Source organism: Pithys albifrons, chromosome 4 (assembly GCF_047495875.1).
Source record: "Pithys albifrons albifrons isolate INPA30051 chromosome 4, PitAlb_v1, whole genome shotgun sequence".
NCBI classification, from domain to species: domain Eukaryota; kingdom Metazoa; phylum Chordata; class Aves; order Passeriformes; family Thamnophilidae; genus Pithys; species Pithys albifrons.
Window position 1 is genome coordinate 9926567 of NC_092461.1, and position 15307 is coordinate 9941873.

The 15307-nt window shown below is 46.8% G+C and overlaps 1 protein-coding gene across 2 annotated transcripts in view; it reads left to right on the plus strand.

Annotated features, from left to right (window-relative positions):
- Positions 1–6897: 6897 nt before the first annotated feature.
- The window catches only part of ICE1 (interactor of little elongation complex ELL subunit 1), a 35438-nt gene continuing 27028 nt past the window's right edge, over positions 6898–15307 (plus strand). The window contains exons 1-6 of one of the 2 annotated variants that reach the window (XM_071553416.1): positions 6898–6990; positions 8294–8352; positions 9849–9883; positions 10327–10345; positions 11658–11769; positions 12757–12833. In XM_071553416.1, the coding sequence (XP_071409517.1) occupies positions 6907–6990; positions 8294–8352; positions 9849–9883; positions 10327–10345; positions 11658–11769; positions 12757–12833 (386 nt within the window). In that variant the 5' untranslated portion in view covers positions 6898–6906. The remainder of the gene's footprint in view (positions 6991–8293; positions 8353–9848; positions 9884–10326; positions 10346–11657; positions 11770–12756; positions 12834–15307) is intronic. The other variant, XM_071553417.1, reaches the window with a different exon arrangement.

Sequence of the window (15307 nt, forward strand, 5' to 3'; positions counted from 1 at the left end):
GAGAGTGAAGGAGATAGAGGAAGAGAGATGTGGGGGTGACAGTGTGTGTGTGTATCTCCTAAGGTCTGAGGTAATTGATAAATGCATCCTTAAGGACCAGAGAGCCAGCTGTAGAATGTGGTTGCCTTGTAACCAGCAGAATCTTTCCATGTATGTGAGGTGAACTACTGACCAATAGTGTACTGGCATGTTATATACAGGAGTAGATAGAAGTGAAGCTGTCACTAAAAATAAAGTCCTTTGTCTTCGGTGAGCCTTCTGTTCACACTGCAGCCTGAGTTGTCTCTGCCTCCTGACCGCTGCTAACCTAATCTACATTACCCCAAGAAAGGGTGACCCCAATAGAGAGAGAAGTAGAATAAGAAGAGGTTCGGTTATACCAGAGAGCCAAAGGCAAACAACTCCTCTATGACTAACTTCAAGTAATCATCCAGCTAGAAGACCAGTTAAATAGAATTTCTTAAGGGTCAGCCCTGAGGCTGACACTGTTAAACATCATCATCAGTGACCTGGAAAAGGGAATGGAAGGACCCCAAGCAAGTTGACATGACACAAAATTGCAGGGAGCATATGAAAGGGAGGTCTGTCATTCACACTGGCCTTGACAAGTGGGAGGAATGGGCCACTAAGGATTGCATAATCTATACAGGGACAGGCTGATCTATCTGGGTTTATGCAGCCAAGAGAAGAGAAAACTGAATCTGATTGCTATCTTCAACTATCTAAGGGGGTTTATAGAGAAAAATGAGCAAAGCTCTTCTCTGAGGTGCTGGACAAGAACAAACAGACTCAAACTGAAGCAACAGAAATTCTGACTTGGGAGGATAAAATGATTCTTCACTCTTAGAACAGTTAAGCAAGTTGGCCAGAGAGACTGTAGGATCTACAGCCTCTGAGATTTAAAAAAATCAACTGGACGGGACCTTGTGTGACCTGATCTAGTTAAATCCACTTTGAGCAGGTTGGACTACAGACCTCCAGAGGTCCCTTGCAAACCATTTTTTCACTGGTGATGTAGTACTATTTATAATAATAAAATAACAATATGCTTGCCTGCTAATGTCTAAATAAAACAGCTGTTTCAAGTCTGTTTGAAATGAGTTGCTTCCTTAACATTACTGCATGCCAGGGTGCTTTGCATATGATTAAGCAGCACATCTCCATGGAGTGATATTAAAATAATAGAATTGTAGAATCATTTAGGTTGAAAAAGACCTTTAGGATCATTATGTTCAACTACTAACCTAGCACTTCCAAGTCCACCACTAAACCATATTCCTAAGTGGCACATCTACATGCCTTTTAAATACCTCCAGGGATGGTGACTCAAGCACTTCCCTGGGCAGCCTGTTCCAGTGCTTGATAACCCTTTTTTGCTGAATCCAATCTAAACATGTTAGGTTTCTTTCCCACTTACTAGAGTTAATGAACTTTACTGCTATAAAGCTAAGAGTATCAGGGACCATGATGCTGTCACCTTGACAAGCTGTGAAGATGGTTAGTCATTTTCATTTCCTCTGCAGAGTCTCTCTAACTGCACCTATCATCAATATTGCCTTCATTTCCTGGTGGTGAAAGGATGATACTTTTGTGCTATTAATGACCACCTGAGTGGCTGTAACAGGGTGGATTCTACAGTTGCTGGAAAAGTGAGGCTGAGCACTGTAGAGAGTTCAGAAAACAGTATCTTTATTAACAGGAGTGACTGAATAGCAAGAACCCAAAGAGAAAGGAGAGAGAAGGAGGAATACTAAAGCAACAAGCCCAAACGTGTAAGCACCCCAGTCACCAAAGAGTTACATAAGGTTGTCTTAGAACACTCCCCCGAAGGCAGGGGCTACATCTTCTAAGCATTGGCAGACAGCAAGGGCTCCTGCTGTCTTTTTGGGAAAAGAATCACCAACACCAAGAGCACAAGACCTCTCACCATTTTTTTTGAGCCTGCTAGAGAAGTCTGACTGGGGAGGTGAGGCCACCACCCCCCAGGAAGAGGTCACAGACCCTGCTGCTCTCCCTCTCTCTTTCTCCTTGCTCTCCCCCCTGCCGCTCTCCTCCAAGGCTGTCAACCAATAGGAGAGACTCAAGTAACTTAGAATCATCATAGAATCATAGAATCAGTTGGGTTGGAAGAGACCTCTAAGATCATCAAGTTCAACCCTTAATCCAACCTCACTTTGATATCTAGATCATGGCACTCAGTGCCATGTCCAGTCTCACCTTAAAACCTCCAGGGTTGGAGAATCCACCCCCTCTCTGGGCAGGCCATTCCAATGCCTGACCACTCTCTCTGGAAAGAACTTCTTCCTGATATCCAATCTAAACCTCCCCTGGCACAGCTTAAGCCTGTGCCCCCTTGTCCTACTGTTGGTTGCCTGAGAAAAGAGACCAATCCCCACCTGGCTACAACCTCCTTTCAGGGAGTTGTAGAGAATGATAAGGTCTTCCCTGAGCCTTCTCTTCTCCAGGTTAAACAACCCCACCTCCCTCAGCCTTTCCTTATAGGACTTGTGTTCAAGTCCTTTCACCAGCCTTGTTGCTTTTCTCTGGAGCTGCTCCAGCCCCTCAAGATCTTTCCTGAACTGAGAGGCCCAGAACTGAACACAATACTCAAGGTGTGGCCTCACTTCAGTTTATGCAAAGTCTGTCTTCAAGGACAAAGCCTTCACTCTATCAGCTATTTTTCCCTAGAACTTGGCAGGGAAAGGATAAATCTTTTCACAGGTGACATTGGCAAAAACACAGACCAAAATGTCAACAGTTTTAATTCTGAACACAGTGTTTTTTTAAACATAACTTCTTTGGGAACATCAGAACCCGATTCTTTCTGTTCTTTGTTCATGAAAACCAGGAAGGACAGTCTATGTTATTGCTATAAGCAACAGAAATCATGTTTATGTGCTGCTAAATAAACACAATAACTCTGCTGTCATAATTTAATTCTTTTAAAATGGCCCCATTCAACAATGAGGAGATTCACAACTAAACAAATGGCCAATTTTCTTTTTTATCAACAAAAGAGACAAAAGTCTCTGTGGCTCAGACTTCACAGCACACGAATGTTAAGCTTGTGTAAGTCTACTGCTGAATTCACAGGCTTTTTAAATTCCAGATTTATAACCTTTCTCTTTTAGATCCAGAGCTGGCTGAAGAGCTCAACAAACCATTCTCCATCATCTATAATCAGCCCTGGCTAACTGGGGAGGTTGCAAATGGCCAATGTGATGCCCATCTTCAATAAATGTCAGAAGGAGGATCCAGGGAACTACAGGCCTGTCAGCCTGACCTCCGGTCCCACGAAGGTTATGGAACAGATTGTCTTGAGTGGAATCACACAACATGTACAGGACAACCAGGGGATCAGGCCCAGCCAGCATGGGTTTAGGAAAGGCAGGTCCTGCTTGACCGACCTCATCTCCTTTTATGACGAGGTGACCCTTCTACTGGATGAGGGAGAGGCTGTGGATGTGTCTACCTGGATGCCAGTAAGACCTTTGATACTGTCTGCCACAGCATTCTCCTGGAAAAGCTGGCAGGCCATGGCTTGGACAGGTTAAGAACTGGCTGGCTGGCCGGGCCCAGAGAGTGATGGGGAACGGAGCTGCATCCAGTTGGCAGCTGGTCACTAGTGGTGTCCCCAGGGATCAGTGTTGGGCCCAGTCCTGTTTAATATCCTTACTGATGATCTGGACAAGGGGATTGAATGTACTCTCAGTAAATACTCAACACTAAGTTGAGCAGGAGCATGACAGGTTGGATTGATGGGCTGAGGTCAATTTTATGAGGTTCAATAAGGCAAAGTGCCAGGTCCTGCACTTGGGTCACAACAACTCCATGCAGCTCCACACAGGCTGGAGGAGGAGTGCCTGGAAAGCTGCCCAGGAGAAAAGGATGTGGGAGTGCTGCTCAACAGCCAGTTGAACATACACCAGCAGTGTGCCCAGGTGGCCAAGAAGGCCAGTGGCATCCAAGTCAGGAATAGTGTGGCCAGTAAGACCAAGGAAGTGATTGCCTCCCTGTTCTCAGCACCTTGAGTACTGTGTCCAGTTCTGGGCCCCACAATTCAAGAAGGACATTGAGGTACTGGAGTGTGTCCAGAAAAGAGCAACAACGCTGTTGAAGGGTTTAGAGCACAAGTGTTATGAGCAGTGGCTGAGGGAGCTGGGGGTGTTTGGCCTGGAGAAAAGGAGGCTCAGCGGGGACCTTATAATTCTCTACAGCTACAAAGGAGGTTGTAGCCAGGTAGGGATGGGCCTCTTCTCTCAGGCAACTAATGACAGGACAAGAGCACAGAGGCTTGAACGGCACCAGGGGAGGTTCAGGTTGTACATAGGAAGAATTTCTTCATGGAAAGCATTGGATTGGGCTGCCCACAAAGGTGGTGTAGTCACCATTCCTGGAGGTGTTCAAGAAACAACCGGATGTGGCACTTAGTGCTACGGTCTAGTTGACAAGGTAGAAGTTGGTCAAAAATTTGACTTGATGATCTTGAAGGTCTTTTCCAAACTAATGATTCTGTGATGTCAAAACAACTAGAAAATTTGGACATCTTCAATGCTAAACCAAAATTTTGATAACATTTTCACTTAAGCATGAATAGTCAAAAGAAACACCGAACTCTTCTAAAAACATCTATTAAATTCTTTCAGATATAGTGGGATTTATTTCTGCATAGCCCTGCCCTTAAATAACTCACCTAATCAAGTGCCTTGTTACCTGGCCTGACCACAGCCCCAAATTCTCAAAGCTAAAATGAGTAGTGCTCAGCTCCATTCTCTTTCAAGGTCATTTCACATGGGAAATTTACTCACCCTGGAGGGTAAATTCATTCCAGTGATACTGGCACTTAAACTGCACTGCTGCTCTAATGGGTATTTTATTCTATTGTTGTAAAGCTCTCCAAGTAGAAAGACTGAGAAAGGCTGAAATACTCTGTTTCATCAGAGCACTTATAGAGGAGTTCCAAGTTTCAATGTCTTCACCAAAGTCCAGATAACCACACAGTTGTACATATTATTGTTCATCAGATGAAAATTTAACACGGTCTGCAGATCTAGAGATGACTATTTATTCCTCTGAGGAATACATAAAAACTACAAGGAAGACAATAGTGAACAAGCAATTGGATAACCATGAGCCAGAGAAAGTTTCAGGTAGACTAAAAATGTGAGCATCAGCAATGTTGCAAAGAGCAATCAGTAAATGAAGTCTAACACCATGTGCTGAATAGAAAAAAATCACAAACCAATTCACACTGTTTGCAACCATCTGTCCTGTGTACAAGATACCAAATGATCATTATGGAAATAACATGATGGAACCACACCTCACCATAATACAGGGTGCACAACACAGTCAGCAGCTACTGCTGGAACTTCTGTGCCTCTAAGGGATCGAAAGCATGGCCTGAAACACATGAGCAACTTGTTCCAGTGGCAGGTGTCTCTGCTTATGGCAGGTGGGTTGGAACTAGATGGGCTTTAAGTTCCCTTTCAACCCAAACCACTCTATGAATCTGTAAAGTCTTACCCTAGCTCACTCACTATAGAAAGATGCTGTGTAAGTGGTACATGCAGGCAGCCTGGTAAGTGATGCTAAATATTACCCTTAAAGCCTCTTTACAAATGCTTGAATGACATGAAAAGCATTGGAATGGCCTGCCCAGAGAGGGGCTGGATTCACCATCCCTGGAGGTTTTTAAACTGAGATTGGCCATGGCACTGAGTGCCATGATCTGGTAAATGGACTGCAGTTGGACCAAGGGTTGGACTTGATGATCTTGGAGGTCTTTTCCAACCCAATTGATTCTATGACCTCTTGCCATGAGTATCATGATCCCACGAGATGCTGAGTGAGCTGAACCGGTACGCTCCCTTTTTAAGGACGGTGTGTGTGTGTCAGGGAATAGCAAGAGCCAAGGACGTCCGTGTGTGCCGCTGCTCCGGTTCTCCAGCAGCGAGGCAGAGAGAGGGTGGCGAGATCTGTTCGCCTCAGCCTTGTCGCGGGTCACCAGGGCCGGTGTTCGACGATCCCGGCGCCAGCGGAGCCCGGCCCGGCCCCACCTGGCACTGAGCAGCTGTGCCTGTCCCGCTCCCAGTCCCATCCCGCTCCCAGTCCTATCCCGCTCCCAGTCCTATCCCGCTCCCTCTCCCAGACCCAGTCCGCTCTCCATCCCGTCCCGCTCCCAGTCCCATCCTGCTCCCAGTCCCGTCCCGCCGCCAGTCCCGGTGCCGCTCCCAGTCCCAGTCCCAGTCCCGTCTCGCTCCCAATTCCATCCCGCCCCCAGTCCTACTCCCAGTTCCAGTTCCAGCCTCAGTCCCGATTCCGGTCCCAGCCCCATCCCGCTTCCAGTCTCAGTCTCGTTCCAAGTCCCAAGTGTCGGTCTCATTCCCAGTCCCAGTCCCAGTCCCGCTCCCGCTCCCAGTTCCGAGTCCCTGTCCCGGTTCTGCTCTCGGTCCTGGACCCAGTTCCCCACCCGGTCTCAGTCCCGTTCCCGCTCCCAGTTCCAAGTCCCAGTCGTTCCAAGTTTCAAGCCCTGGTCCTGCTCCCAGTTCCATGTCCCGTTCCAACTCCCATTCCCATCCCCGTTCCTGGCCCCGCCCCACGCAGGCCCCGCCCCCGCGCCCAGCGAGAGGCGCTGCCCCATTCTGCGCATGCGCGGCGTGCAGCGGCGCCCGCAGCAGTGCCCGCGCCTAAAGGAAGATAAAACAACGCCATGGCGAAGGGCGCAGCAGCTGCGGGTGCCTTTCAGCGGCCAGATCGCTGTTCACCGGCTGCTTTCCGCGCTCGGTTTCGCGGGGACCACCTTTTGCTGCCTTTTCGGCCGCCGCGAGTCAGGCAGCGATGGGCGTCACCCCGGAGGAGGCGGGGGCGGGCCGGGTCCTCGGCGGGGCCCCGCGGGCGGGCACGATGATGCCCGGGGAGGCTCCGCCGCCACCGGGCGGGACCGCGGCCCCCGCCGGGCCCTGCGCGTCCTGCGGCCTCCTGCGGCAGGTACCGGGGGCGGGGGGACGGGGTGCGGTGTGCCCAGGGGGCGTGGGGACGCGGCCGCGGGGGGACGGGCGGTGCGGAAGTAGCGGCAGCTTTAACCGGGCGGAATGTGGGAAAGCAGCTCCCGTCCCTGCGGCGTGCCCGGCGGGATGCGCCTTAACGGGATGTGCCCGGCGGGATGCGCCTTAGCGGGATGTGCCCGGCGGGATGCGCCTTAACGGGATGTGCCCGGCGGGATGCGTCTTAGCGGGATGTTCCCGGCGGGATGCGCCTTAACGGGATGTGCCGGGCGGGATGCGCCTTAACGGGATGTTCCCGGCGGGATGCGCCTTAACGGGATGTTCCCGGCGGGATGCGCCTTAACGGGATGTGCCCGGCGGGATGCGTCTTAGCGGGATGTGCCCGGCGGGATGCGTCTTAGCGGGATGTGCCGGGCGGGATGCGCCTTAACGGGAAGTTCCCGGTAGGATATGCCTAACGGGATACGCCTAAGAGGGTGTGCCCAGTGGGATGCGCCTTAATGGATGCGTCTAACGGGGTGTGCCTGGCGGGATGCGCTTAACGGGAAGTTCCCGGTAGGATGTGCCTGGCGGGATGTGCCTAACGGGATACGCCTAAAGGGATGCGCCTTCATGGGATGTGCTTAACAGGGTGCGCCCGGCGGGATGCAGTTAACGGGATGCGCCTAACGGGATGCGCCTAACGGGATGCGCCTAACGGGATGCGCCTAACGGGATGTGCCCAGGAATTCTCAGGCGTGTCCTTTGGGCTTTGCGTCGGTGCAGGCAAAGGATTGTTACGATTCGCTTCCTTCCCTGAGGGCTCTGAAGCGAGAGCGTGTTTTTGTAGCATTGCGCTTTGGGCAATGTTTGTTTCTCCTTTAAATGAAGGGAGGGCCCTGCTGAGAGTTAATAAGACGCACTTAGAATGAGTGTGGATTGGGAATGTGGGAAATCCATAGACTCGAGTTGCTGTTAATTGCTAATGTTCTGCCAAAGCTCGATTGGATTTTGAAGGAAGAAGTGACAGGTATTTAGTACAGGATCTACTGCAAAGGCAGCGTTTGAAGAGCTTGTGTAGTGAAGCCTCATTTGGGTGTGCATGTTTTATATTCAGCCTTTATTCTGTACGTGAATTGAAGTGAATTTTGGTGACTTGGTAACTTGTTCACTAGGAGGGCTAAAATAAAGAAGACAGACTGTTGTATTCTGTGCAATATTAGCAGTCAGTGTGGGGGTTATTTACACGAGATAGAACTGGGTTTTGGAATGTGAGCTCTTTACCAACTTGAGGCTCTTCATTGCAGAATATCAATGAATATGTAGCTGCACTAATTGCACTGAAGCAAAAAATGATTGACGGAGAGTAAGTACAATTGCCTGCATGTTTGTGTGGGGGTGGTTGGGGTTTAATGCTCTTAAGTACTTAAAAGAATGTGAGGAAAATATTGATGCACCACCCTAAATGCTTCTTACAATGAAAGTAACTTCTTCACAAGCAGATCCTAAATCTAGACTGTAAGAATTCTTAAATTAAACTCTAAAACGTCTGTATGTAAGGGAAGTGAACAGGGCTATTTTGTGTAGCTATAATAGCATGTATTATTACACTACAGGCAGACACAGCTCTTTGAAGAGATTTATTTCATTTATTTATTTATATAATTTAATTTATTTGTGTTCATTTATTCTTCTGTTTTATTCTTGTGAAGAATATGAGAGCTAAAGTCAGTACAGCTCTATATGAACCTTTTAAGCGGAATTTAGTCTGATCATTAAGGTGTGAAATGTTGTTGGGATTAAATAGGAGAATATAAAAATGAAGCTGAACATTTTTCAGGGCAGTAAGGTTCTAAAATGCTTCTTTTATTTTGCTTTTTTATGTTATTGCTTCCAATTCTTCTCAGAAACCATCAACATATGATTCTATGGAATAAAATACCAAGATATATTATGTGTATCTCCATAATGTGGCCAATATATTGTCATGGTTTGTTTCTTTTGCACCCTTTCCCAGCTCCATGTCAATCTGTCTTGAGCAAACCTAAATTCCAGTCCTGCATTTTGGTTTCCAAAAAGTCTTTAAGAGACCATACACTGTGTCCTTAACTGGGACCCTTTTTTCCAAGCTCCTTTACTTGGTGTGATTCCGTTTCTCACCTCCCAACTTTGTGTCCCTCTCCCTTCTGCCAGTGCACACAATTCTTGTGGGGATTCCCTCTTTAGGCACTTGCAGCTCAGCCTTTCTTTTTTTGCCTTCCTTGATTCCTCTTACCTGTTACAAGAAAAGGTAATGCAGCTCCCTGTGCTGGGGTAATGGCCATGCTATTTCTTTTTCTTGTCCTTTCTTCCATCTATTCTTAAAAACCATGGCATTTGAGGAAAAAATAAAAGAGTAGCTTTCCTTGGTGCTGTCCCTGTTGGATCAGGGTGAGTCTAACCCTCTTATGGCTGCCAGGAGAGTAATGTAAAGATCAAAGCCTTTTAGGGTCTTCTGAACTATTTTTCTGAGATTTTATCTGTTCTTTTTTAGGAAAAGGATTTTAAGTTTGGTAGCCTGTTATATGTGTATCTTTTAATATAAATATGTATATTACACTCTTTACTGAAACAATATGTTGTTTTTTTTAAAGCTGCAATTAGTTAATGGCTACAAATTCATGTAATTGCCAGTGGGGTGTTTTTTCTATTTCAAAGCAGGTTTGAATGGCTTAATGAAAGAAAAGGGTTATATTGACTAAAATTAGAAAATGCCAACCAATCTTACACTTCCTGTATTTATCTATAAAGCAAAAGGAAAGACATAATTGTGAAAATCAGGGGACAAAAATGAGTAATGCCTTTTTTGTTCTTTATTTGCAGTCGTTTGCTGACAGAATATCAACAGAAATGCACTGATATCCTTTACTTTTATTAATGTTCTTACAGAATTAGTATAACATTTCTTATAGGAGGACTTGAGACTTTTCATTTAAGGCTTAAGTTAAGAAATGTCTCTGGTAAAGAACAAACTGGGTGGGTTTTGTGAAGAAAATAGGCCTTTGGAATTAAAACTGTCTTCTTAAGATCTGCCTGTGTCTAATACATGGTTCAGAATGGTCTGTTTGAAATCTGTTGCTGAGAATTACTCTTTTTTCATGTAACAGAAGCAGCTCTGCTTATTCACTTCAAGTGCATTGAAATGTTTGTATCAAACTCTTAGTTGTGCAAGTCTTGCAGAGCTTTTGTTTCGTGCAGGGAACTCTTTATTGGATGTTTCTTTGCAAGTGGAGATTGAGTCAAAATATATTTACGGAGATTTGATAAAGTGTTTTTAATTTCTACCTTAACAAGAGATTACAGCTTCAATTTGCTGAACGGTAAGTTCAATATATGTTGTTTAATAAAGATGCTGTTTCTCTGTCTTATGGGCGGGTTTGGGAGTCTGATGCTGTGATAGCAGCAGCCCTGGGGCTCAGCTGAGCTTTTAGTGTGGTCCTTTCACTGTGCTTCCTAGGCCATGGTTAGCAAAGGTGCCCTTGATAAGCAGAGAAATGTGTTGTCCTTCTGCAATACCTGTGTGGGATCCTTTCCTGGGCCTGTGTTACACAAGAGTCTGTGCTGGTTTAAAGGTAAAGCAGTGGGAGAAATCATAGAATCAATTGGGTTGGAAAAGACCTCCGAGATCATCAAGTCCAACCCTTGGTCCAACTCCAGTCCCTTTACCAGATCATGGCACTCAGTGCCACGTCCAGTCTCACTTTAAAAATCTCCAGGGATGGTGAATCCACCCCCTCTCTGGGCAGCCCATTCTAATGCCTGATTACTCTCTCTGGAAAGAATTTTCTTCTGATCTCCAAATTAAATTTCCCCTGGCAGAGCTTGAGCCCGTGCTCCCTTGTCCTATTGCTGAGTGCCTGGGAGAAGAGACCAACCCCCACTTGGCCAGAACTTCCCTTCAGGTAGTTCTCGACAGTGATGAGGTCACCTCTGAGCCTCCTCTTCTCCAGGCTAAACACCCCCAGCTCCCTCAGCATCTCCCCACAGGACTTGTGCTCCAGTCCCTTCACCAGCCTTGTTGCTTTTCTCTGGACCTGCTCCAGCCCCTCAATCTCTTTCCTGAACTGAGGGGCCCAGAACTGAACACAACACTCAAGGTGTGACCCCTGTAATTAGGACAGAGTCTTCAGTGACCAAGTGGAGATTTGGAGCTCATCTTTTTATGGTGGTTAAATATGAGCCTATTTGGGGCAGCACAGTTGTGGCTGTGAGCCCTTATTTACTCTACCTGATTATAGAGGAAGAGGCAGCATATAATTTTTGTGGGCTCCATCCTGCCTGCTGAAGGACACCACAGCTGGACTCTGCTTTTGTTTTACTGTGCTGTGTATGCAGAGACACTTAATACCAGCACTTTAATGTAGGCAGCACAGCTATGTGGCCTGTGCTGCATCTACCTTCAGGCTCAGTGTAGTGGTTTTAAATCAGGTCTTGAATTTTTTTTAAATGTAAGATGTTGGATAGAAAAATTAGAGTACTGAGACTCCTAAAAGCTTTTGGGTATCTTTCACAGCTTTTGTTCCATAGGAAGAAAGCAAAGTATTCAGACACTTGACTGAATCATCAGAATATTGCATTTGAAAGCGCCTGTGGTTTTGGCAACTTCTTTTTTAATTGCACATCCCGTTTCAGAGAGATCTCTGCTCTTCGTTGCCAAGTGGAGCAGATGTTACAGAAAATTCTGCCTCTGGAAAAGTGCCAGGAAGAGTTGGGTTCCTTGAAGGCAGAGCTGGAAGAGAAAAAGGTGTGCTTGTAAGGTTTAAATGACTTGCACTTTTTCAGTTGAATGAAATGTATATATTTAATGTTCTTCTTAATGAAGCTGACTTTAATGAACTTGGTTGTAATTTTCAGCTCACTGGGACAGGCAGCTCTGGGTTTAGGTGAAATTGATTAAACGACAGCAGGTTTCAGAGAGGCGAAAAGTTTAGGCTCTTGTAGTTCCTATGGTGTTTGATCAGATTATTTGGGTTTTGTTTCCTCAATTAGGAACAAAAGAGAAACACTCAGATTCCTCTGGTGTTCTGATTTTACCAGATTACTGAATGTGACTTGTACAATTGAGAAGGTGTTCAGTTGGTCTATGCAGAATAGGTTATGCTTCTCTTACCATTTTGAACATGGGCTTTTACATCATTAGCTTCTAGAGTTTATCCCTAATTTCTCTCCCATTGATTGGCTGAGATTTAGTCTACAGAAGAGCTTTTAACTGTTCAAATCTCCTAAATATATGTATTTCGTATATATTATTTCTGCAAAAAATACCCCACCCTCTTTCTTGTGTTTTTTTCATGATGGTATGAAACAGGATATTAATGTGTCTTGTCACTGTACTTAGTTTGTCTTCTATGTTAGAACTGTTTTTAAATCCTCTTCCCTAAGCCAGTGTTAATAGCTGTTGTCCTGATGGCACTTTTTCAGGAAAAGCAGGATTATAAATATGGTGTATAATAGTTGTGCTCTTGACTTCAACTTTGAGTTCCTATCCAGACAGGTGTTAGAAGCACATACTCAAAAGATAGGTAGACATACAGAGATTTATGTGGTTTTTTGCTATGGCTTTTGCCTTTAAATAAGGAGTATAAAGCTGACTTTCCAACTTGCTTGTTTTCTCATTGAATATGCTTTTTTGGCTATGCACTGTTTCCATTAGAACAGGTAAGGTGTCTGCCATCTGGGTTTTTTTCCCCTCAGTGTGGACATACTTTAACTGTGCTTTCCTTCTTCACAGAGTTCTCTCAAGATTTATCGGGAGAGTCAACTGGAATATGTTAAAATTAAAGAAGAAATAGTAAACAGTGATGCTGTGTGAGTGATGCTTCTTTCTTTGCCCCTCTTATCTCTTCCAGAACTTGGTTTTATACCATACCTAGTTATGCTTTCCATTCTGCTAAGATTTTTATGCTTATGGGTTCTTACAACAATGAGTTGATGGAGGAATGGTACTCAGTGTTCTGGAATTATCCTATCTAAGAGCAGCAGAGGGCAGCTGCACCTTTGCTAACTGCATCTTAGGAGGGAACTGACTGGCCTAATATGCTATCAGTGTAGTGTGTCAATACAGATATATTGCTTGTCTCCTGTCTGTCATTTATACCTTCAAGAAGGAGCCAGAGAGCTACAGGCCAGTCAGTGTCACCTTGTTCTATGGGAATGTGATGGAGCAGCTCATCCTAGAAGTCATTTCCAGGCAGATGAAGGACAGGAAGCTCCTTGGGAGTAGACAGCATGGCCTCACCAAGGGGAAGTGATGCTTGACTGTCTTGATAAACTGACATGCCTGGCAGATGAGGGGAGAGCAGTGGCTGGTGTCTGCCTGCCTCCAGTAGGGTCTCTGGCCCTGCCTCCCATAAGAGCCTCATGGGCTCTGGGGCTGGTACTGCAGACAGTGAGGTGGATGGAAAACTGTCTGAATGGCTGAGCCTCGAGGGTGGTGATGAACAGTGCAGAGTCTGTTTGGAGTCTGGTAGGTAGCAGTGTATCCTGGGGGAAGACAGTGAGGGCAGCTGCTGGGTATGTGTGTCCGTATGTATGGTCAGACCTTGTGAACAAAGATTTGGGAAGGGCTCTCCTCACGTAGTTGTGTCCTTCCAGCTTCCACAGTGGATTTTTTAGGTGAGGCACAGCATGCCCAGAACTGGCCCCACCATTTAAGTCCTGAGGTCCATCTGCCACAGCTGAGCGAGCTTGGACAGTGACAGTGAGTCCTCAGGACTGTCACAGCACCCGGTACTAACCTGGGCTGACCCTGCCGAGCATCCGAGATCTGATGGGATAGCAGGGAGGCATTGAACTGCCAGGGGACGGTCCCCACTGAGACTCGAACTCAGGTCCTTGGGATTCAGAGTCCAGAGTGCTCTCCTTTACACCACGGGACTGCGCTGCTGCTACTGGGTCTAGCCCTGTTTAACATCTTTGTTAGTGATCTGCATGATGGGGCAGAGCATACCCTCAGTGAGGGTGCCACAAAGTTGGGAGGAGTGGCTGATGGACCAGAGGGCTGTGCTGCCATCCAGCACGAGCTTGACAGGCTGAAGAAATGAGCTGACAGAAACCCTGGGAAGTTCATCAAGAAGTACAAAGTCCTGCATCTGATGAGGAACAACCCCATACACCAGTACATGCTGGGGGCCACTCAGCTGGAGGGTAGCTTGGGATGCTGCTAGACACCAAGTTGTACATGAGCCCATTGAAAAATAATGAAGAGAGGTCCTGTGCTAACATTGTCCAGCTCTTTAGTACTGTGGCATGCATCCTGTCAGGCCCCTCAGACTTGTGTGCGTCCACCTGGAGCAGCAAGTCTTGAGCAAGTTCAGAGTTGTCTAGGAGTTTATCATCCTACCAGTCATGGCCTTCCAGCACAGGTCTCTGGGGGTCCCTGGGGCACATCAGTGGTGACAGATGATGTGTGACAGAGGTGAAGAAGGAATTAAACATCTCTGCTTTGTCTACAGCCCTGTTTGTGATATGACTGACCTCATCAAGCAATGGACCAATGTAATTTCTGATCATCTCCTTCCTGTTACTTTGAAAAGCCCTTTTTGTTCTCCTCCAGAGTACTGGTCAGCTTGAACTGGAATCAAGCTTAGGGTGCATGAGCCTTCTCTCTGCAATGGCAAACAGCACCTCTGTAGTCTTCCCATGTCACCTGACCGTGCTTCTAATGTCCATGCATTGTAGATGTTCTACTTTTGTGCATTAGATGAGGGGATTGAGTCCATCATTAGCAAGTTTGCAGATGACACCAAGCTGGGAGGGAGTATCGACCTGGTGGAAGGTGGGAGGGCTCTGCAGAGGGACCTGGATAGATTTGAGAGATGGGCTGATTCCAATGGGATGAAGTTCAATAAGGCCAAGTGCTGGGTCCTGCACTTTGGCCACAACAACCCCCTGCAGCGCTACAGGCTGGGCACGGAGTGGCTGGAGAGCAGCCAGGCAGAAAGGGACCTGGGGGGACTAATTGACAGGAAGCTCAACATGAGCCAACAGTGTGCCCGGGTGGCCAAGAAGGCCAATGGGATCCTGTCCTGGATCAAAAATAGCGTGGCCAGCAGGACCAGGGCAGTGATCCTTCCCCTGTACTCTGTGTTGGTGAGGCCACACCTTGAGTACTGTGTTCAGTTCTGGGCCCCTCAGTTCAGAAAGGATATTGAGGTGCTGGAGCGAGTCCAGAGAAGAGCAACAAGGCTGGTGAAGGGACTGGAGCACAAGCCCTATGGGGAGAGGCTGAGGGAGCTGGGGGTGTTTAGCCTGGAGAAGAGGAGGCTCAGGGGAGACCTCAT